Genomic DNA, 24,134 nt, shown 5'->3' with positions numbered 1-24,134 from the left:
GAGACAGTGAATGTCTCTGAAACCCAGTCTCTAAGATTGGCTTTCCTGTTTTACACATAAGTGCACCGAGACCAGAGAGGCCATTCACTTAACCAATATTGCACAGCCCCAGGTCATGCTGCTTTGTAACACAGCTTTGAACCCAGTTGCATTTCTCCCTGGATTCTGTCTAAAAGGGGAGAGTAGGGTTTGCTTTTTCTCGATAATTCTTTGAGATGTGTTCTTAAATGGATGCCTCTGGGGGAAGCACTTTCAGACACAAAGGCTGAGGCCCAGGAAAGAGAAAGAGAAAGACAGATGGCATTCACTGCCTGCCTGGGGGTCACTCCACTGTGGTCTCTCTGTGAGGTGACATGCACTCAAGTTTGTCTCCACACAAGGCCACACACTCCCTAAAGGAAGCGCCAGCAACTCTCTTTGCTGTCGCTTTGCTTGTGTCTCTAGCGTGTTGTCCCTGATTGTGTTGGGTGGATCTCGGGCACTGTCAGGTTCCCAGACATAGCAGGCACACCGCCAAGATGGTCCCTATGAGGCTGGAACTTAGGGGTAGCTGTGTGAGGGTGAGGTGTGCAGGTGCACACACATGTGTCTGCACACGTGGAGACCAGAAGACAACGTCACTAACCAAGTTTTCACCTGAGACAGAATCTCTCGCTGAACCTAGATCCCCGGAATCGTGTAGGCTGCTGTGTCCTGTGTGGCTTTGTCCTGAAAACCTGACCAGGGTGATGAGAGAATAAGACAGACACACAGACACATGTTCTGAGAAGCTGGGTGGGCTGAACTCGCTGCAGTACCAACTATGCAGCCTGAAGGATGGCATTTACCACAGAAGAAGGGCTGGCCAGTCTCCGGAGATCTCTGCAGTGCAGAAGCCTCAGGGTGCAGTCATCCTGAGGAGGAAGGGGATGCCAGTTATTACTCGTGCTGATCAATGGTCCACAGTGCTCCTTGGCACCAGAGCAGGCTTTGCCAGTGCCGACATTACACCTTCACTCTGGGCATCATTTGGTCTTTACTCACATCCACTCGCAGCTTCCTCGGTTCCCTGCCCTGGGCTGAGGCATCCAGAATCCTCCTGTTTCTGCTTCTCCTAATCCTAGGGTTGCAAACACAAGCAACCACATCCAGCTTTTCTGGGGGGTCTGAGCGCAGGTCCTCATACATCACAGCGGCCACTTTACCACCAAGTCACCTCCATTCCAGTTGGCTTGGGTCACTCTGGTTCTAGGGGCAAGTTCTAGGAGAGTGGGCTCACCTTATGCATGGCTAAACAGGTGGGATAATTAGTCCTTTAATGAGATACTACTCCTCCCCCCAGGATTCCTGCCCCTAGTGCAGGAGATTTTCCCAATGCAGCCGTGTAGCTTGTCAGTCTATCTGATTTTCAGAATTATTCAACTTCTCCCAAGAATGCCTCCCTTAATAATTTAGAGCTTCCCCTAAATGTTCCGAGTTTCTTTACTCTTTCTCTAAAGCTTCCCTCCCTGTCATGTGGCTGACCCCCACGCCAGTTTAAATAGCATGTTTTTTTTCCCCACTCCTTCCTCCAGGCAGCAGCTGGGGTATGCAGTTAATCTGCCCTGGGGTTTTTTCTTTTAAACACTTCCATTTGAGCCCACTCCACTCCTAAATTATTTTATTAGTGAGGCTAATAACACCAAGGGGAACCCCAATTTCCAAGACATCGTTTGACAAGCATAGTGAGACCCCAAACTCTAGCAGTAATGGTGTCTGCAGATTGTATAGTAGGGACCTTTGCTAGCTCAGACAATCTTTCATATAGTTCTAAGGTTATGGGTACAAATGTTGGGCCCTGCATGGTGGCTCACAGATACTTTTTAACAGTTTTTATTTGGGAGGCTGAGGTGGCAGGATTTTGTGTCATGTAGGTCAGCCTGGGTGATATGAGACCCTGTCTCAAAAAAAAAAAAATAAAAACAGGACGGAATGGTTGGTCAGTGGGTAAAGGAGTTTGCAGTTGGCTTGATGGCCTGAGTTTGATCCCAGGACTCACACGGGAGAGAGGGGGCGGGGCGTCTCCACAGTTGTCCCCTGACGGCCACATGTACCCTCCCCACCTACCCAATATATAAATGCATAAATAAACACAGGTAATACAATGAAGATGCAAATGCTGAAGCCAGACTTTCCCGCGTGAGCTTGGGCTCTGTTCCCTGGCTGTGGGAACACAGGCATTCCGTAACTCTTCCTGCCTCAGCCTGGAGGAGACTCGGCAGGTTGGTATCAAGCACTTTCAGTGACTGACATCAGGGACTTAGTGGCCAAACACAGTTGCCACCACCTGGACACACTTCACGTCACCTTTCCCGCTTTCCTGAAGCTGTGAGCAGGATTTAAGAAGTCTGCACCTTGTAGGACGCAGCCTGGGGAAGCCCCCATGCCAAGCGTCTCCCCCAGTCTCTTTGGGATGGAACCACGCTGAGCTGAAATGCAGAGAATTGGAGCTAAAACCCGGAGGTTCTTCTCCCTGGCTCCAGTCTGAGCACTGTGGGAGGCAGAGAGCGGGGAGGAGGGAAGAGGGAGGACTTACAACCAAGCAGAGCAGCCCCTTCTTAATTACTGCCTTGATGAACATACAACTGGCTTAAGAAATTGGCCTCGGAATGGCATTCACAGCTATAGATGATAGATAGATAGATAGATAGATAGATAGATAGATAGATAGATAATAGATAGATAGATAGATAGATAGATAGATAGATAGATGATAAACAGACAGACAGACAGACTGATAGAAATGTCCTTAGTGTTCCATTTATAACAAAATGTCTGAGGCATACCTGCAGGAAGCCAAGAGTGTCCTGTGTCTCGGGCTTTGGAGGGCCCATTAAGCAATCAAGCAGCTGCGATGCTTTGGGCCCTAGACTAGAGGAAGAAGCTGAAATCCCTCATCTCCCCACACCCCAATTTCTTCCACCAGGGCCTCACCCCTGAAAGCTCCAATGCATCCCAATAGGTGCCTCCTGGGGACTAAGCCGTGCTCCTGGGTTCAACATTCTAGGTCCACATGAGTTCAGTGCTGTTGGAGGCCAGAAGGGGGCGTCAGATACCTAGGAGCTGGCCTGACTCAGGTCCTCTGCAACAGTAGCCTCTTAGGCGCTGAGCCTGTTCTCCATGCACAGGTTTGTTCTGTCACAGCCTAATGGTGAGAACTCACCAGGGTCCCATGAGCCTCCCGTAGTCCCCTCAAGACCAGTGATGCCCACTGACTTCTGGCTATGGTCGGCTTTTCTTTCCCATCACCCCCTACATGTGGGTCTCAGAGACCAAACTTGGCCTCTGACCAAATCACGGCTGTAAGCAGGTCTGAGATCGTCCATGGGTGTACACTACGGATGGAGCCTTAATGTCAGCTCTGAAGTGTCTGTGGGATGGGAGCTATAGAAGCTGTCTTCTCACTTACCCAACACTTGCCAACACATCCCCAGGAGTTGACAGGGACCTCTGCTCCATGGCATTTCCATGTAGAGCCAGTCTGAAGGAGCCGTCACCGTCTGGCGCTTAGCTATTTCCTATGCAGTCAAAAGGCTTGCTCCAGAGGAGCGCTCACCAGCCAGGAGAGATTTCCAAAATATTTCTTTTTTACCTGTGTAATGCTACAAGGCAGCTGCTAGACATGTGGGGGTGTTTTAAAAATTTCCTTTTAAGAAATACATAAATTATGTTTAATTATATGTGCCAGGGGGTGGGGGCCGTGTTCACATGCCATGGTGTGTGTGTGTGTGTGTGTGTGTGTGTGTGTGTGTATCAGAGGACAACTTGAGGATTGAGTTGGTTCTCTCTTTACAGCATATACACCCCAGGAATTGAACTCAGGCCATGAGGTCCGGCAGAAAGTGCCTTTATTTGCTAAGCCATCTTTCTGTCCCTTTAAAAAAATATATTTCCTCTTTCTTATTCATCCACTCACATGTGGGTTTTGAGTAGAAATTTGCTTTTTATGACTGAAAAACCCACTAGGGGCTGAAGAGATACTGAGTGGTTAGGAGTGTTTCCTGGTTTTGCAGAAGAACTGAGTCCAGTTCCTAACACCCACATAGAGCATACCACAGTAGCCTGTAATGCCAGCTCCGGGAGATCCAACGCCCTCTTCTGGCCTCAATTGGTACTGCACTCATGTGCACATACTAACTCATAGACACACATACGCAGAATTTGAAAGTAAATGTAGGGGCTGGGGATTTAGCTCAGTGGTAGAGTGCTTACCTAGGAAGCGCAAGGCCCTGGGTTCGGTCCCCAGCTCCGAAAAAAATGAACCAAAAAAAAAAAAAAAAGAAAGTAAATGTAAATCATTTTTTCTTTTGCTTTTATTAAATATTTTTGAGGTTACACTACAGTTACATCATTTCCCCCTCCCCTCTCCTGCCTTCAAATCCTCCCGCGCACCACTACTTGTTCTATTTCAACTTCATGGCCTCTTTTTCTTTAACTGCTGTTACATGTATGTGTGTATTCATACATATGTATTCCTAAATATATCTAAATGTATAAAATATACAAAATACACAGTCTGCAGAATGTCACTTGTATGTATATGTTTTGGGCGCTGACCATTTGGTATTGGATAACAAATTGGTGTTCTCTTCCCTTGGGGAGACCATTTCTACTGCTCTCAGCAATCTTTAGTGGCCTGTGGTTCTTTATGTAGGGTTAAGGCCTTACTTAAGGCCCTACTTCCCCTTCTCACACTAGCATGTCTATTGGTAATGCCTGAAAAATAAAAAAAAAAAAACTAACAATTTTTTAAGCCAGGCACATTGGTGCACACCTGTAATCCCAGCACTTTGGAGAAAGAGGCATGCAGATATTTGTAAGTTCAGGGCCAGCCTTGTCTACGCAGTGGTCCTGCCTCAAATATAAACAAATGAATAAACCCCACATATTAAGTTTTGATTATTTTTGCTCGTGTGCGTGTAAGTGCATATGTGTTGTCCTGGCTAGTTTTATATCAACTTGACACAAGCTCAGGTCATCTGAGAGGAGGGAACTTCAAGAACCCGCCTCTATAAGATCAGACTATAGACAGATTATACACAAAACATACGTTTTCTTAATTAGTGATTGATAGGTGAGGCCCCAACCATTTTGGGTGGATCCATCCCTGGGCAGGGGATCCTGGGTTCTGTAGGGAAGCAGGCTAAGCAAGCCATGAGGAGCAAGTCTGTAAGCAGCATCCCTCCATGGCCTCTGCATCAGCTCCTGCCTCCAGGTTCCTGTCCTGACTTCCTTCGTTGATGAGCAGTGCTGTGGAAGTGTAAGCCAGATTAAACACCCCCCCCCCCATTGCTTTGGTCATGGTGTTTCATCACAGCAATGGTAACCCTAGCTAAGACACGTATGTTCACAGGAGTGTATCTACATATGTAAGCGTGCATATTGGAGGTTCAGTTGTGTGTTGTTCTTCAGTGACTGTCCACATTGTTCCTTTGAGACACGATATCTGACTAGCCTGGAACTCAATGAGTAGACAAACAGGATGGCTGTCCAGCCCTGGGAACCTGTCTGAAACCTGCTCCCTGACTCCCCTTCCCAGCCACAATTTTTAGCTGGGATTACAGGTGAACACTGCTGTGCCTGGCACTTTTGTTACATGGGTTGTGGGAGTTGAACTCAGGTCTTTGTGCTTTCAAGACAAGCTATTTTACCAACTGAGCTATCTCTGGAGCCCGTGTGAAAATATACTAATTATGACTAATAACCCTGTATAGGCAGTGGCTACTGTCTGGAACAGTACAACATGAGAGACAAACACCTCGGTCATTAAGTTACATAATTCGTCTCCACTGAAAGCTCATTGGTCAGGTGTAGAAGTCATGTGATCCCAGAAAATCAAAAGTGGGCAGGGAATCACTGCCTTGACATGTTTCTGCAGGTGGGGAACTAGATGCATTTGGAGCATAGCTCTGATGGCTATGTAAGAGAATAGGTCATTTGGGATCCTGGAAGGAGAAAAACTGACTCTTAAGGAGTGTTGCAGCTTTTATCTGGAATGTTCTCTAAAGAGCCTTGTGCAGAAGGTCCGATCTTCAGCCTCTGGCACTATTGGGAGGTCATGAAACCTTTAAAGGGAGGAGCCTATTGGGAAGAGGCCATTGCATGCACCTTTGAAGGAATATGGGATCCTGACCCTTGTCTGTTTCACTTCCTGGACCCATCAAGTGACCATCCATCTATGTCACACGTACTACAGCCTAGATGTCTGTGCTTGCACAGACACAAACCAATCAGGGCAAGTGCTGTCAACTCAAGTCCCCGAGACTGTGAGTCAGAATGGGCCTTTCTTCCTCATCTGACTGCCTCAGGTACCAGTCACTTAGCTTCTACAGGAAGGGAAGGGAAGGAAACCACGGAACCTTAAAACACGTTAAATACCCGACTGCAAATGGCTGTTTATAACCCTTGTATAATAATGAAAATGATCCTGTGGATGAAAAAAGACAAACCAACAACAGGTGAAATCTTCCCTTTAATAAAAATTATTCATCATTCGATTGCTCGTGTCACCACTAATGCCTCTCACCAGGAAGCACATAAGTCTCACTCGATTTCCAGTAAAAACTTCCTTAGGAGAGGCAGGGTTAAGGAAGAGCATTGGCCACTCTTCCAGGGGACCTGGGTTCAGTTCCTAGCACCCATATGGTGGCTCACAACTGCCTATAACTCCAGTCCCAGGGAATCCCACTCCTTTCATAGTGAGAAGACATAGACACAAAATAGAATAATATATATATAGTATATATATATACATACATATATATATATATACTAATTTGCCTATGAGTTTGATAGTTTGATAACCTTATTTAGAAATTGTATTTTTTTTTTTGGAGCTGAGGACTGAACTAGAAATTGTATTTTTAATTTAATATTCTGATCATGTGCTGGTGATATTTGGAATTGCACTGTAAGTTATTTGTGTTGCTTCTGTTTTGTAGCTAATTACCCCCAATTTTAACAGCTCAAATGACCAGTCCCTTCTGCATCTGTTGCTGCAGTTCAGCCGCCAGGTGCGGCTGTGGGGGTGTCTCCAGGTTTTTGGTCCTGACCCTGGAAAACGTATTCCTGAGCTTCAGCACGCACAGCTTGAAAACTCCCTTCTGGCTGTGGGGCTGTGTGTACCAGTTACTGAGGGATTCCTGGTCATGTGTACATGTGTGCGTGTGTGCACGTGTGCATATGTCTGTGCATGCATATATATGTGTGTGCATGTGTGTATGTGTGTGCGCAAGTGTGTAGGTATAACAGACACACAAACACACACACGGAGAGAGAGAGAGAGAGAGAGAGAGAGAGAGAGAATAAGGTTTTGTGAACTTATTTTATAGCTGTCACCCATCACTGCCATGCTCACTGTCATTTACATTTGAAGTCTGTGTCTATGTCCCAACCACTATCAAGGGGACAGGATGGTGGACACCTGTGACCACAGCACTGCCATGGCAGCAGTCACAGAGCCCAAGACCAGCCTGGGCCTTAATGAAACCACATCTCAGAAAACAGAGCAAGGAAGTGTGAGATTGACTAGTGGGTTAAAGACACTTGCACCAAGGCTGACAGTCTGAGTTTGATCCTGGGGACACACATAGTGGGAGGAGAGAACTGAGTCGTTGGAGCCCACAGTCATACCAAATCAATAAATCAATCAAGCAGTCAATCAACCAAGCAAGCAAGCCAACAAGCAAGCAAGCAAGCCAGCAAGCAAGCATATGACAGTGGGTTAGGATCACTGGTTGTGTGACAGTTAGGATGTGACAGTGTGTGTGTGTGACAGTTAGGATCACTGGTTGTCGTGGCAGGAGCCACCTTCCACATCTACAGAGTAGAATTCATTCATTCATTCATTCATTCATTCATTCATTCATTCATTGAGATAGGGCCTCACGTAGCCCAGGTTGGCTTCAAACTCTGTATGTAGCCAAGGATACCCATGAGCTCCTGATCCTCCTGTCCCTAGCTCCCAGTGCTGGGATTGCAGGTGTGGGCATCGCTGCTTCATGCTAGGCCTGGAATTCAGGACTGTGGACAGTAAGCAAACGCCCCACTAGCTGAGACACGCCCCCAGCCTTGAGAGAAGAATTTGAAAGACATTTAGTTGACAAGTTTTTGTAAAAAGTAAATAGTTTCTAGTCTGCACATACAATCCAAAACAGGCCAGAATTATGCACCAAAGTTGTGTTTATCAAATGATCTATGTACAAGATACTTACACTTTGTTTTTCTGGAGAAACAAGTTTCAGAGGAAATGCAGAATGTTAATGGAGATTTCTCGGCCAAATGGCCTAGTCAGATCTCCTAGGGGATCTGCCACAAGCAGAACTTACCTACTGGTCCGTGAGCCTCTTCACTTGTGTGCGTGATTCGAAGCAGACAAACAAAAGGAAGACATATGTGTAGAGGAACTTCCAGACACCACGATTGTGAGGTGACTTACTGGTTAAGAGAAATGGCTGCTCTTGCAGAGGACCCAGATTCTGTTCCCAGTACCCACATGGTGGCTCGCAACTGCTTGGAACTCCATTTTCTGTCCCAGAAGGACAACTGCTTTCATGCCTGCGTATCCTCTGCTTCCCTCCCAATAAAAATAAAATAAATCTTAAAAATATATCATTAATGTAAACATAAGGCAAGAAAATGCCACAGAGAAGGGGGCACAGCAAAACTGTCAGCCAGAGTGAAGTAAGAATGCACAACGAATCTCACCAGGATTAAAAGGTGAAGTAGAGAACGGTCTCAAACAGAAGAGTAACTGTATGGAGGCCAAAAAGGAAAACAAGAAATTAAAGGGCCCACTCGCTTACCACATGGTTTAAGAGACCAGAGCGCCCAGATGGGTGGACATCATCAGAGAAACAGTCAAGGAAGTTTGTCAAATTGAAAGGAAGGCCTGGGTTCTGTACTGAAAATCCTTCCAAGTATTCAAGAGCAGTCTGTTCTGTGCACAGCATAGTAGTAACTGTTTCCGGGCATTGTGGCCAGTGAGACTGAGTGAAGGAACCAGGGTCAAGAAGGTTAGAAATGTCCCAACAGTGTGACCAGTGCTGACAGCAGAGGGAGCACATTTTCTAAGTTAAATGCAGTGTGAATGAGAATTTTATACCCAGCCACACTAGTTTTTTTTTTTTTTAAGATTTCTTCTCTCTCTCTCTCTCTTCTCTCTCTCTCTCTCTCTCTCTCTCTCTCTCTCTCTCTCTCTCTCTGTGTGTGTGTGTGTGTGTGTGTGTGTGTGTGTGTGTGTGTGTGTGTGTGTGTGCCTCAGAGTCCAGAGCAGGGTGTCAGATCCCCTGGAGCTGGAGTTACAGGCAGTTTGAGCCTCCTGGTGTAAGAGCTGGGAATTGAACACAGTCCTCAGGCAGGCAGCTGAGGCTCTCCCACTGTGCTGTCTCTTCAGCCCCAGTCACACTATTCAGGGGCATGAAGAGACGCACACATCTCTAAAGCTTACTTCTGGAGGCAGATTGCAGTTTTCACAGCTGTCCCCATGTTGTCTGTGTTTTCTCTATGACAATTGCTGCTTTCCCAGAAGAGAGCGACATCCACTCTCTCTTCCCTTGATGAGGTTTTGTGACTCACTGGACAGAACAATCAGAATTGATGTCTCATCACTTCCCAGTGTTAAGTCACAAGGGAGGCTTCAGATGCTGACTTATTCCTGGGGGATATAAGCCTTGGAATTTCTGAACTGGCATTTTTATCCCGTTTACCCTGACCTCACAGTGTGAAGACCCCAAACAGAGAGACCACACAAAGATTGAGGGACTTCAAATCCTACTGTTTGGGCCTTTCCTGGCTCAGTGACAGACCCTATTACTGGGGAATCCTTTCATGAGTAGCCTCTATCACCGTTTGAATATACTGGCATGAGATGGCTGGGGAACACAACCCAGTTGATTCTGGTTGGTGAGTTAAAGCATAAACTATAATGACCGCTCAGCACTGCTAAGTTTGAGTATTTCATGCAGCAGTAAGTAACTAGAAGCCCTCTCGGGCATCCTTTCTCAGAGAACTACTGCAGGAGGCACTTGGTCACAGTTGGGGAGTAAACTCAGAGAGGAAGACAGGGTCCAGAAGGAGATGTGGAAGGCCTCTCACAGATGACAGAAAAAGGACCAAGGTACAGGAGGTGAACCATAGAGGAGACCAGGTCACAGGGAATCAAGGTGGGGGGTTCACCATCAAATTAGAAGTTAGTGATAGAGGAAGAAAAGTTTTAAATTAGGGCAAAATGGTTGACCCCAAAGAAGAGGAAAAGAAGAAAATGTCATTCTTTCTTCACTTGGGAATGCTAACCATCTGGATCTGCTCTGTTATAAAATCACGTAGACTTCCTAATTTAATTTTTACTTAATGTCTGGTCGTGGTGTATGTGTGTGCACAAACTTGTGGGGGTCAGACGTTGACATTAGATGTCCTCAAGTTTTAAAGATTTTATGATTTTAATGTGTGTGTGTGTGTGTGTGTGTGTGTGTATCTTGCCTGTATGTATGTCTGTGCACCATGTGTGTACAGTGCCACAGAGGCCAGAAGAGGTGTTGTATCCCCTGAAACTATTATTACAAGAAGTTGTGAGTCATCTTGTTGTTGCTGGGGATCAAACCTATGACCTCTGAAAGAGCAGCCAGTGCTCTTGACTGCTGAGCGTCTCTCCAGCCCCTCCGCCTAGTTTTTGAGTGGCTATACCCAGCTTTTTCACGTGGGTGTTAGGGATCTAAACTGAGGTTTGCACAACAAGCACTTTACTGGCAGATTCATCTCCCAGCCCCTCCTCAACTCTAGGAGAGAAGGATATCGAGCAGATGTAGCATTGGGAAGGACATCAGGGGCTCAGGGAGAAAAGAAAAAGCCCTTCTCTTCTGTGGCACAAGCTCAAGTCACGCCTATGGTGTGGGCTGAGTCTGAATAGCGTGCTGGCTTGTGACATGAGCTTCTCTCGTCTGGAATTGTTCCTGGAAAACTCCTCACTGCCACATAAGTGTTCAGGGTGCAGCTTGCACTCCAACCTGTTTCTAAGCTCTTTGAAGGTTAACGCTGTCCCTATGGTCTATGCTACTTGGCCTCATAGTCACATATTGTCTCAGATCAGTTTGGGGCCCTGAAAGATGATTCAGCAGATAGAGCCGCTTGCCACTAAGTCTGGTGACTTGAGGTGTGTGAGTGTGTGTGTGTATGTATGTGTGGTGGGAAGAAAGACTCCTGAGTAGTTACCTCCACATGTACACTGTGGCACTGCACTCACCCACATTTATACACACACACACACACACACACACACACACACACACACAAATGCATACATGAACACACACAGACATTCACACATACACATACAGACATACATGCATACATACACATATGTACACACACCTATATACATACACACATACATGTGTACATAATACACAAATACACAAATAAATACATCCATACATACACATGCACATATAACACATGAATGTATACATACTATATACACACATACATATATACATGCATATAAACACATATAAATACACACATACACACATACACATATACACATATATGAATACATAATGACTAATACACACAGACATACACACATACTTATACATATACATACATACATGAATACACAATACACTAATACACACATATGTAGACATATGCATAGGTATACACATGCACACACATGAATACATACATACATATATACACACACATACACACATACACACACATATATATACACATACATGAATACATAATACACTAACACAATGTACGTACACATATGTGTAGATACTCACATGCACACATACACACATGAATACATACATGCATATATACACACATACATGCATACATACACATATACATATACACACATACATGCATGCATGCATACATACATACACACATAGATAAATAAATTTCATAAAAAAGTTAAATATCAGTTTAAATACAGCAGTGATGGGGAAATGGTATTTAACACTGGGCAATTTCAAGCAGTTAAAAGAACGAAGTTAATTTACAATGTGAAGGTCATAAGAGGACATGGGGCACAGTGACAAGGAAAAGGGTTGCCATTCTGTGTGATGACTGTCCATACAGCTGCTCATTCCGAGTCCCCACAGCTCTGTGCTGGTTCCTCTTTCTTACTGCACATGTAGTGCCTTCCTACACACTGTGCGTTCCCTCCTTCTGTTTGTTTATTCATTCTGTCACCATTCAGCTTGGACACCACCATCTTGGACTGTGGCTGCAAAATGACTGGGCACACAGCAGGTGCCCAGGAAGGCAGTGAGATGTGCACACACAGAATGAACCGTGTGCACACACAGCTTCCTCTTGCTAACTGTTTACATTTTCTCTTTTCCTTAAAGTTCAGACCTCCAAAAAGTTGTACAAATAGCACGAAGAATTCCTGCATGTCCTTTGTCCAATGTCCTCAAATGTCAGCCTTTCCTACCTACACTCACCAGCTCTCTCCTCTCTTTCTCTATCTTCTTGGGCTACTGAGAGACCCAGTGGCCCTGTAACCTCAGAAACAGAGTTTCCTGAAATAGATCCATCTCTCACTCGAGCACAGAGGAAAGGGCCACGCCCGGGAATTTAGCATCGATGCCTCATTACCCAACCTGCCGGGTACCAGCTGTGCCATCGAATGTCCTTTGTGGCACCATCAGATCCTGTGGTTGGATCTCCCATGAGGTTTTCCTTCACTGTGATGGGTCATTCAGTCTTAAACTGAACTTGTCACAGTATCCCTTCCTAAGACACCAGTTCTGTAGCGCACCCCTTCACTTGACCTTGATTGGAAACAAATCATTCACAGCCTGCATTCTTGGCAGAGAGACGCAGAGCCGTGTCCATGAGGCTCTGATTTATCCTGCTAACTCTGATCATTTGCTTCTCTGCCAGAACCACATTGCAGGGTCATTTACTAACAAGTGTCAGCCTGGGGCATACCCCAGTAGTAGAGCGTAGAAATCTACCTAGAAATCCCCAAGTGAGGGTCGGGGCGATGGCTCAGTGGTTAGAGCATCTACCTGGAATCCCCCAGTGAGGGCATGTGTATGGCTTTGTAGTAGAGCCCTTATAGACATGTCTGGGACCATAGCCATTTCCAACCCAGGTGGCATGTGTGTGGGAACAGCTCTGACACGGCACACGTGTCGTTGTTTCTCAGCTTCCTGTCCATGCTTTTTAGACATCCCTGGTAGTTCTTGTACATTTTTCTTGGCACTTGCCAAAGTGTCTTTTTACTTTAACCAAAAAACAAACCCCCAAAACAACCAAAAACAAAGAGGAGGAGGAGGAGGAGGAGGAGGAGGCGGAGGGGGAGGAGGGGGAGGAGGAGGAGGAGCCCACCATACTGGACGGCACCCAGCCCTCAAGATGGTTTCAAACTGCCTTTTCTTGTGAAAGGAAGACAGGCTCTCAGGAGAGACAACTTGTTCTAAGGCTAGGTGATGAGGATAATCGTGGAGAGGCTTGTCTTGCCTGGAACTAAGGACGTTAGAAAAGGGGGGCAGGCAATGGCTTGTACTTAAGAGACTGAGGCAGAAGAATTGCTGAAAGTTCAAGGCAACCTCAGACTACGTTGAACTCATTATGTAGACCAGGCTGGCTTCCAACTGAGATCTTCTTCCTTCCGCCTCCAAATGCTGGGATTAAAGATGCGTGTCATCATACCCAGCTGGCTTTGTCACTCTTGTCCTCTTCCTCTAAAGACCTAGAACTTAACATTGGGAAGAATGTAGCCAGAACGGCAGAGACCAGATGCCTTTGGACTGACCCGTTCTTGCAGCTCAATGGCTGGCTTTGCTGGTAATCGTGTTAGTGGACAAGGGGGATGTGATCTGGGCCTTTCTCACGGGAAAGTTCATTTTAGAGCTCCGTTCAGTCTTACAACAGCCACAGTTAGTCATCATCTGACAAATGGATCTCAGTTGATGAGGGATGGATTCAAGATAGACCCATGTCTGGGGCTCTGGCCACCTGCTGATAAACTCTGTCTGGCTAGGAGACTAGTTTGAGTCCAAGTCTTTTTCCCTGGTCAACAGTAGCCACTGGTATTATCAAAAGCCCATCTACCTATAATAGCCACTTGAGAGTCTATGAGAAATTAATTCCTTCGTCTTAAAGAATGTCTCCTTATCTTCAAAATAAATGCCTGGTGGTAATGCGCCCAGAGCTCATCGCTCTTTAGGGCAAATGAGTTAAATTCTCTGTGGAAACAATTTATTGCACAACAAGATTTTGCTGGGTATGGTACACACAGTTTTGAGCCCAGTATTCCAGTGCAGGACCAAGCAGATCTCTGTGAGCTCAAGACCAATGGGTTCTACATAGCTTCAGGCCACGAGGGCTGCATAGTGAGACCCTGTCCCAAAACAAACAACAAGGAACAAAGAAACAAATAGAAAAGATTGTGGAGAGAGGGGAGTTGGTATCATCCTCTTGGGGCTCTGCACAAGGACAATCAGGGTTGAGGAGACGGTCCAAGTCAGGAAAGGGCTCGCTGCCCAATCATGAGGACTGGAGGTCAATCCCCAGAACCCATGTAAAAAGCTAAGTATATAGTAGTGTGCTACTAATCTTAGCTCTGGGGAGGTGGAGTCAGGAGAACCCCTGAGGCTTGCTGGCTACTTAGTAAGGTCCAGGCCAGTAAGAGATGCAATAGAAATAAACACGAAAAAATAAAAGTGATATTTCAGCGTGGCATACATGCGGAGGCCAGAGGACCATTTGGGGAGTGGCTTCTTTCCTTCCATCCTATGTGCAAGATCCCAGGGATCTGACTCAAGCTATAACATGAGCTTTGCTGGGAAAGCGCCTTTGCTACCGAACCGGCTCCCTAGCCCCAAGGTTTTGTTTTTGTTGTTGTTGTTGTTGTTTTTTTCTTTTTTTTTTTTCCAGAGCTGGGGACCGAACCCAGGGCCTTGCGCTTGCTAGGCAAGCGCTCTACCACTGAGCTAAATCCCCAACCCCGTTGTTGTTGTTTTAAATGAACAAACTTTGCAAAAACAAACACACTTGTGCAATTGTCATCCACAGAGAGATGCTTCCAAAGTCCCCTCTAGGCCAGTCACGTTTTTACCACCAATGTGGTGGCCCCTTCACCCTCCCAAACGACAGTAAACTTCTGCTCCGATTTGAACTTTATAGAATAGAAATAACACACAACTGGGCAGACAAGATGGCTCAGTCAGGAAAGATGCTTGCTGTGCACACCTGACTATTTGAGTTTGTTTCCCAGGACCCACGTGGTAAAAGGAGAAAACCGATTTCAGTTGTTTTGCCCAACCTCCAAAAATGCATCTCACAGGTGCATGTCGGCCCCCCCAGACAGCACCCGTGGGCATGTCCTTCCATGCACTCATTTCCTCCTTCTTCTTAGACACACAGCCAGAGGGTCAGCAGGATGGCTGAGCAGGGAAGGGTGCTTGTGAGAGAGTGATATGGCCCTGCTGCCCACGTAAAGGTGGGATGAACGAACCAACAAATTACCCTCCGGTGCTCACACACTAAGAACGACGGTAATAAAGAAAAGCTGCAGATCCAGAGCGAGCCACCACTCTCAGTCTGTTCCGACGTTTAGCACAGACATACTTTGTTTTCTAAAGCGCGTATCAGACCGTCCTCCATGCGGCAGGGTCAACAGCTGTTAGATTCATGGTAGTGACTTAGTTGAATTTTCCAACCTTTCCTGGCCTCAGTGTTTATGCGTTGGCTGCTGGACTCTGGAAGTGTCTCAGCTTTTCAAGCAGGAAGACCTGAGCTGATGTCCAAATCCTACATAAGAAGCAGGGTGTGGTCCCACAATCCCGGGACTGGGGAGGCAGAGTCTGGAAGATGTCTCAGGTTCACCCACCAGCCAGCCTAGTCTGCTTAGCAAACTGCAGGCCAGTGAGGAACTGAGGAGAACAATTAGAACAAAACAAAAACCTGATGCCAACCTCTGTCCCTCAATCAATCAATCAATCATCAGCCAATCAATCAATCAATCAATCATCAGTTAATTCTTTAATTAAAAAGGCTGGTGGCACCTGAGGAACAATATCTGAAGATGTCATCTGGCCTCCGTGTGCATTTTCACACATGTGCTTGACCATCTGCGTGTATCTGCACACATACATACATACATACATACATACATACATACACATAATACATACATACATATACGCCCAATACATACACACACAATACATATATACATACACAATACATACATACATACACACAATACATACATACATACACACACCCAATACATACATACATATACACACAATACATACATACACACACACACAAACAAACACAAACACACATAAATGGGGCTACTCTGGAGACTCTGGAATTATCCCGATATTCCAATATCCTCCAGATCACTCTGGTCTAAGCAGCTCAAGGGGCTTCAGAAACCCTGCAGGTGGAGTGAATCTTAGCAACGGTATGGGAAAGGTCCTGCAAGGGGCAGGTCTCCTGGGCCGATTCCTAATCTCCTGAGGCAGCAGCTTCCTGTGCCATGCTATTGGCCTTTGAGACAGTGGAAAGCAGACAGGGTCAGATAGAAACACCATCACAGTGCGGTGAGCGCCCTGAGCCCGCTCACACAGCTCTGCCCCTGTGTGCGTTAATCACATACGCCATGCCTGCGGTATCAAGTTCTTTGCTGTGATTTATTTAATGCTTTGTCGTTTGAAGCAGGATTTGACTAGCCTAAAGTGTACCCTGGAGCCCAGACTGTACCTGAACTTAGATAATCCTCCTGCCTCTGCCTCTTGAGTGACAGGTGGATACTACTACACCTGGCTTGCTTTGACAAATTAGAAAAATCTTAAAATGCACAGGCTTGGGAATTTATATACAGACATAACATCATTCTAGAGTGTCCCAAATGAACTCAGATACTGTGTGTGGGCCAAGCAGGTTTTAACTAGCTGAAGATTTGCCTCCTTAGCCTCTCCCTCTCCCCCTCCCACGATCCACGCTCCAGTCTACGCACATTTAGGCTTAGTGAAATTCAAGATAAATCACAATCCCCCTGCCTCAGCCTCTGATGACAGGCTTGTACCTATTTAAAAAATTCCTTTATGATCAAAAACATTAATTATATTTTTAATTGTGTGCATGTGTATGGAGACTTTGTGAGAGGCCCCCCCAGCACCCCCCCCAGCACCCCAGGACTCGGTGAGTAGTCTGCTTCTGGGAGCTCCACGGGTGCTGCTGCCCAGATCTCCTGACACGAGCTTAGATTGGCACACCTTCTACCATATGGGTCCTGGGTCTCCAACTCGTGTCAGCAGGCTTGGTGGCGAGCCCTTTTACCACTGAGCCATCTTGCTGGTCTCTGAAATCCATTCCTTCCCTTCAAAAGTTTATTATTTCAGTTTATACGTATGAGTGTTTCGTTTGAATGCATGCCTATGCACCACATGCCCACCTGGTGCCCAAGAAAGCCAGAAGATGGTGTTGGATTGCCCGGAACTGGAGTTAGAGCTGGCTGTAAGCCACCATGTGGGTGCTGGGAATCCAACTGAGGTCCTTTGGAAGAGCAGCCTACACTCTGCCTACTAAGCCACCTTTCTAGCTTCCAAAACTATTTCTTGGCACATCTGCATTAGAAGATAGTTTCACATCCTATAAACCCGAAGCTACTACATGAATAGAGCCTGAAACACTGTCTATACATAGCCCTCTCCACAAGCGGGGCAAGCTCACATGCATGGGTGTCTCAGGCAATGCTGTACTGTGGCCCCAAATAGAAAAAGCCCAGATGCCCATTAAAAATAGAAAGAAAGTGGACAAACTGTAGAATTTTCTTTATAGAGTACTATACAGCAAAGAAAATGTATCACCCACAGGTTCTGCAGAATGACACTTATTATGGGATCAAAAGAAGCAAAACAACTCCTGCGGAGGAAGGCATGCCGAGGTCATAAATAAAGCTAAAAGAATTAGTGGAGTGCTCAGGCATAAGTTATACTGGCGCTGGCCCCTGTGTAGGCCTGTGGGCGGGTTTCTGGGGAGCTGGCTTCCAGGAGGGTTCATTCGCAGCGATTCCTCAACTTGTTCATTTGTGATTTATGGAGTTTTCTCTGTGTTTATGGAGTTTCCAAATAGAAAAAAAAAAAAAAAAAGAAAGAAAGAAAGATAAAAGAAAAAGAAAAAGAAAAAGAAAAGAAAAGAAAAAGAAAAGAAAAGAAAAAAGCTGGTGGGGTGATCCAAGTACCAAGTAGGGCAGGGGCCAAGCCGACCTAGGCCAGCAGCCCCCACTCCCAGCACCCTAGGACTCAGTGAGTAGTCTGCTCCTGGGACCTCACAAGTGCTGCCACTCTGTTCTCCTGACATTAGCTTAGATTGGCCCCCTGGGACCCACAACCTTCCTAGAAGTGCCCCAAATCGTCCTTCTAGCTCATAAAAACTGTCTTCTGCTCAACAGACCCCATTTGTTCAGCCATGGCCACCGGCACCAAGTCTCCAGACCAAACCCTCTGGTCTTTTAAGTTTCTTCCTCCCTTCTGGGCACGCCTCATTCTAGGCAGCGGCGCGGACCTCGGGTGGTAGGCAAGGTCCCCTGTGCGGGAGGACTCTGTCCCGACTTCCCCCTGCGCGCCTGGCCGCGCCTGCTCCCGCGCCCGTGATTGGTTGCGCGTGTCGCCGGGTGGGTCTTGCTCTAGGGCGCAGGGCCGCGATCTAGCCCCGGCTCCCGACCGGGCAGCTCCCTTCTCGCACCCCGCACCTCTTCTTTCAGCGGAGCTGGGGGAAGGGAGGGAGGCGCCCGGGGGTGGGATGCTGCCAGGCTCTGCCGCAGCCCGAGCCGCTGCCGAGCGCCGCGCACCGCCCTCCCTCGCTCGTTCGCTCGCTCTCTCGCCTCCTTCCCCCCGTGGGGAATTTTCAAGACTGCGCTGCTGCAATTTCCCCCCGGCCGAGGCTGCGCCGCGCCTGGCTGCGCGCACACACGCTTCCGCGCGCAGAGAAGCCCGCGGCTGCTGAATCAGGAGGAAAACAGATCGGCTTTTTTCAAAGCCGGGGACCAGCGGCTCCCTGACGCCTCCGAGCCCCGCCGCGCCCCTGCGCCCCGCTCCTCCGCCCCCCGCTCTCCAGTCGGGTTGGATTTGGGGGAGGGGCTGCAGCGTTTTCAGGAATTTTCTATTCTTTCCAGGTCTAGGAAAGTCAGCAAAACAGACGGACAAATCCTTCGCTGCCACCCTCTTCCTATAGCAAAGACCTGGTTTTGGTTTTTCGTTATTTAATTTTTCTTCTTTTTATTTTATTTTATTTTTCTTACTAATGGGCCGAGCCCACGCCTTTAGCAAGATGCCAAGCTGACCAGGACCTCGGAGGAATTTGAAGCTAGTCGCTGCGTCCCAGGGAGGGGGGACGTCCTTCGCTTAGACTTCGCGTTTTAAAGGGGGTGTGCATTGGAGCGTTGCTTTTAAAAAAGAAAAAAAAAACTGATCTTTTTACACTATTTTTTTAACTGATTTTTTTTTTCAACTGAAAATATTTTTTCTTCTCCGGAGTGGGTGGCCGGGGATCGCCTGGATCGCGTCCCCGGTTATTTTTGCCGCGCCCCTCCCCCGCGCCCCGCCCCCCGCGCCCTCCCCCGCACCCCTCCTCCCGCCCGGGGTCACCGCCTCTGCCGGCATGTCCCGAGCCGCGCTCCCCGGCTCGGCCGGGCCGTCCCGCTCGTGAGCCCCCCGAGCCGAGGCCGGGCGCCGCCGCCCGATGGGCTGGGCCGTGGAGCGTCTCCGCAGTCGCAGGTGCAGCCGCCGTCCCCACAGCCCGGCCAGCCTGAGCAGCGGCGGCGGTGGTGGTGGTGGTGGTGGTGGCGGTGGCCGTGGCTTCCGCAGCGCTCGCCGCAGCAACAGCAGCCGCCGCGTAACCCGAGGCCCTTTGCTCTTTGCAGAATGGCCCGCTTTGGAGACGAGATGCCGGGCCGCTACGGCGCAGGCGGAGGAGGCTCAGGGCCGGCCGCCGGGGTGGTCGTGGGCGCCGCGGGCGGCCGAGGAGCCGGGGGCAGCCGGCAGGGCGGGCAGCCCGGAGCGCAGAGGATGTACAAGCAGTCGATGGCGCAGAGAGCGCGGACCATGGCCCTCTACAACCCCATCCCTGTCCGCCAGAACTGCCTCACGGTCAACCGCTCCCTGTTCCTCTTCAGTGAAGACAACGTGGTGAGAAAATACGCCAAAAAGATCACGGAATGGCCATATCCTTTTGCCCCAGCCCGGGCGGCTGCGCCTCCCCTCCTCCTCCTCCTCCTCTTCCTTCTCCTCTTCTTCCTCCTCCTCTTCCTCCTCCTCCTTCTCCCTCTGCGGGGCTGGGAGAGAGACCTGGGGGCTGATGGGAGCTGGGGGGCTTCTCGGCGGCTACGGGCTGGAGGTGGGGGCCCGGTAGCTGAGGGAGGCAGCCTCCAGGCCTGCTGGGCTGCAGCTGCAGAGTGAGCCTGGGAGTAGTTAGGAGGCTTGGGACTGGGGGAGTGAGTGGTTCCTTTTGAAGACCGAAGGTCTGGATCCTGGGTCGTGCGGGGACACTGATGGGGGCTCTTCTGATGGGGTCTGACTTGTGATGGAGCCCTAGCTGGGCCAGTGCCTGGACGATTTGGGTTACAGGGTAGGAGAAGCCATACATGTCCCCCTCGAATCCTTCGGAATAGTACCCCGATTTCTCAACCCTGGCCTTCTACCCAAGGTAGCATCCTCAGGCCTAGGATATGGGATACCATGTGGCCTGGCAGTGGAGAAGCCATCCTTCAGCTAGTGGCTCTGGGTGGGCCACCAGCTGCATCTGGGGACTGTCTTTTTTCAGTGGTTTGAGGGACACATCTTCAGAACCCCTGTGTGCAACTTCCATTCCCTTCTGCAACAGATCAGAGCCCCTTCAGCCCTATCTTTTGGGGTGTAAAGAATCATAAAGCCATCCACCTGGTGAGGCCTGTGGTCTGGGAAGATGTGAGGTGGGCTGTTTGAGTATGAGAGAAGGCTGAAGGGAGGAAAAGAAACAGGGACCCTTTGAAGGGCTGCTTGTGGACTTGGGTATAGCTTCTCATACACTGGGGACCTGGGGGGTAACATCAGGAGGGTCAAACTCCATAGGAACATCGTAGGCAGGTGGGCAATCCCCCTTCCATGAAAGACCCAGAGGAAAATGGCCAAGAGCCGTTTTTTCTCTGCCGAGACTGATCGCACACACGGTGCCCCTGATTCCATGAAGTCCTCGTTTGCTTCCCATAAACCTGGAAGAGGACTTGCTTAGCATCTGGGGAGATGCAGGCAGGCGCGGGTGGGTAGAGTCGAGGTTTCTTTGCCGTCTAAGCATGACCCAGATTCCCGGTGTTGGGGGACACACCCTGCTCCCCAGGCTTGCTGGCCACCGTGCCATGCCCAAGTGTGCCTCTTGGCTTTTCAGGCTCCAGTTTGTTGAGGGCCAGGATTTTCCAGGCTGGTCAGGTCCTTAGAGTTCGCAAGGGGTCTGTATCTCCTCTGTAATGGGTGGGGCCCTTCCGTCTCAGGCAGAGCTGGGCTCTTAGGGTTCCTGCTCGAAGAGCACGGATGGATGCATTCACTTCTGGGGGCTCCAGATGGTCGGTTCCTGGGGCTGTGAAATTATATCAAGAGAGCAGGAGGTTTTGGAGTATGTGGCTTACTTGGAGGCTGGTGAAAATGAAGATTTATGTAGTGGAAGGCCTTCTCTTTTTGAGGGATGTCTCCTTAACCACAGTGTTATTCGTGCTTCAGCTAGGTGCCAGGATTTTGCCCCCAAGTTCCTTCTTGCAAAGGTTGGTCCTGAAGGCTGGCAGGGTGCCCTCCCAAGCATTGCAGCCCAGTAACATGTTCAGAGGACGTGTGACTTTAGTACACATACTGGAAAGAGTGGCTTGGAGCCTGTCAGGTCAGAACACAACTTCAGATGGCTCTAGGGGCTGCCGTCTTGGGGGAGCAGCCACTGGACTGAGGGCCTTTCTTGTTGAAATGGCTTTCCCTCTTTCTGTGGCTTACAAGAGGAGGCAGAAGAGTTGGGGAGCCCCTCAGTTGTCCTCAGCTCACCCCTGTCCACCCTGAATGCAGCTCTGAGAACTGGATGATAGCTCCTCACAAGAGGCATATTTGGGCTGAGCCCCGGGCACCATGAGAGCACCCCAACCTTGTTTCTTGGCTAGTTCAGGCCTCACTTGCACTGGGTACCTTAAATGAGTATATGCAGTTTCCCGCCCTCTCTGAGAGCCTCTGTTCCCTTCTTGACCTGAAGAGTCAAAGCACTACTCCACAGCCCCATCCCAAACCCAGCAGTCTCCAAGCCAGGTCATCCTGGAGGGACCTGCTTCCGGCAGGGCTGGGGAGGGAGGAACAGAAGACCTGAGGCTGTTGCATCAAGAAATTCAGGCCAGTGGGAGGAGACAACGTAGACTCGCCTGGGAGTCAAGATACCACCACACAGAACACTGACTTTAAACAAGAAGAAAAAAAAATCCAAGTACTATTAGCCTTGAAAACAATAAGTGTTCAAGTAATTTCTCTAAACCTTTTCTCAGGGAGGTGAAGACAGGGTCTCATGTAGTCCAGGCTGGCCTCAAATTCTCTATGTGGCTGGGTAGAATGAGTCACGACCCCAGCTTTACTCTGTGCTGGGACACAGGCTTGGCAAGCACTTTAGCAGCCGAAATACATTCAGTATTTTTTTTTAAGAATAAAGTCTAAGATGTGTACAGGCAAGCACAAGAGTCGGTTTGGGCACCATTGACGAATGCAATGCCTCCAGGCCAAAGTACCCCTGCCTTCCCCTTCCTGGTCACCCCCAAACAAGGTCAGCTGACCTTCTAACCTCCTTTTAAGCCTCCTGCAAACAGGGCTGGGGCAGTGTTCTTTTATACCTAGTGCTCTGTGGGTACCTTTAAGATGTTTCCTCATGCTACAAGTGCATCCAGAGCGTTACTGGGTGATGGCCTCGCGCATGTTTATCATGGGCCTTTAGGGGTGTTCTCGTCTGTGCTTTCTGTTGTCTCCCTTGGAGCTGGCCTTGGTTGACCCGACCCTACCAGTTTCTAATGTGTGGAGCAGGGCGTGCTTTTAGAGCTCAGTTTACGGAGGTCATGGGGCCCTATGAAATGTGGCCATCTTTGCTGTCAGTGGAGGAGGAGGGATTACAGGACTATGGAGTTGATGATAGCCTGAGAATCTTCCTCCCAGCCGCCAGTTCCAGTGTGGTCAGCTGTGAAGGGTGGAGCCTTGCCTTCTCTCCACTTTGGGGCAGTGGGCCACCTCAGTTCCATCCTCTCTGTCTCCCAGCAGCTCAGTCTCAGGAAGAGGTGTCCTTGTATCCGGGTAAGAAACTCAGAGCACGGTCTATAACCCGCGCTGTTCTCTCAGCGAGCTGCCCCGAGCGGCATACACCTTTACTCGTGGCCCCATTCATTGGAAGTCTGGGAAGGGGGGCTGTGATGTCCCCCACAGAGCTAGGATCTGTTGACTCCATAAAAGGAATCTCAACTTCCTTAGAGTATCCCCTCATGGCGCCACCTGCTCCGTCAAATGTCACCATCATCTTTTCCACCCTCCTTAGGCTAGCGTGCCTGCCTGCACTGGCGGTGAATTCTGACTCTTTGGTGCTGGGGCCCTCGTTTGGTGCCTCATCACACATTAGCCAAGTTTGTAGAAACTCAAGAAGGAGCCTGGAGTCACCATGGCATCAGGGCTAATTGGCTCTCCTCTAGAACCGAGAAGTGCGATAGGACCCGCACGAGATGTAACGGCACATGGTCAGACACTTGGCCTGTCCTGAAACGGAATGTTCTAGAGAGTTTTACTGAGATGGGGAGGTGTTTTGAGCTATAGAGTTTTCCTGTCATATCCAGTTGCTAGGAGTTTCCAGAGAAGCCATCTGAGAAGTAAGAATTACCCTGGCTTTGCCACTGGGAAGTTTATTCCACAAAGGAATGATCCCTCACCTAAAAATCTCTGAGAATCTGAAGGTTTGCCCATCTGGAAGCAAAACCAAATTGGCTCAGGGTCTTTGTGGTCCTTTGAGGTACTGGGGGCGGGGAGTCAGCATGTTATACATGCTGGGCCACTGAACCCCAAGCCCCAGCTCTTGTATGGCCCACTTGGTAAGCATCGGGGTAG

At 48.6% G+C, this 24,134-nt stretch overlaps 1 protein-coding gene across 1 annotated transcript in view; it reads left to right on the top strand.

Moving 5' to 3' along the window:
* The window catches only part of Cacna1a (calcium voltage-gated channel subunit alpha1 A), a 295,849-nt gene that overhangs the window by 52,169 nt on the left and 219,546 nt on the right, over positions 1–24,134 (top strand). Inside the window, 1 exon segment of the mRNA XM_032887650.1 lies at positions 19,925–20,224. Coding sequence (XP_032743541.1) covers positions 19,925–20,224 — 300 coding nt within the window.

This window comes from Rattus rattus, chromosome 17, assembly GCF_011064425.1.
Source record: "Rattus rattus isolate New Zealand chromosome 17, Rrattus_CSIRO_v1, whole genome shotgun sequence".
In the NCBI taxonomy this organism is placed as follows: Eukaryota; Metazoa; Chordata; class Mammalia; order Rodentia; family Muridae; genus Rattus; species Rattus rattus.
Note: the sequence above shows the minus strand (reverse complement) of the source record. Positions and strands in the feature narration are given on the sequence as shown.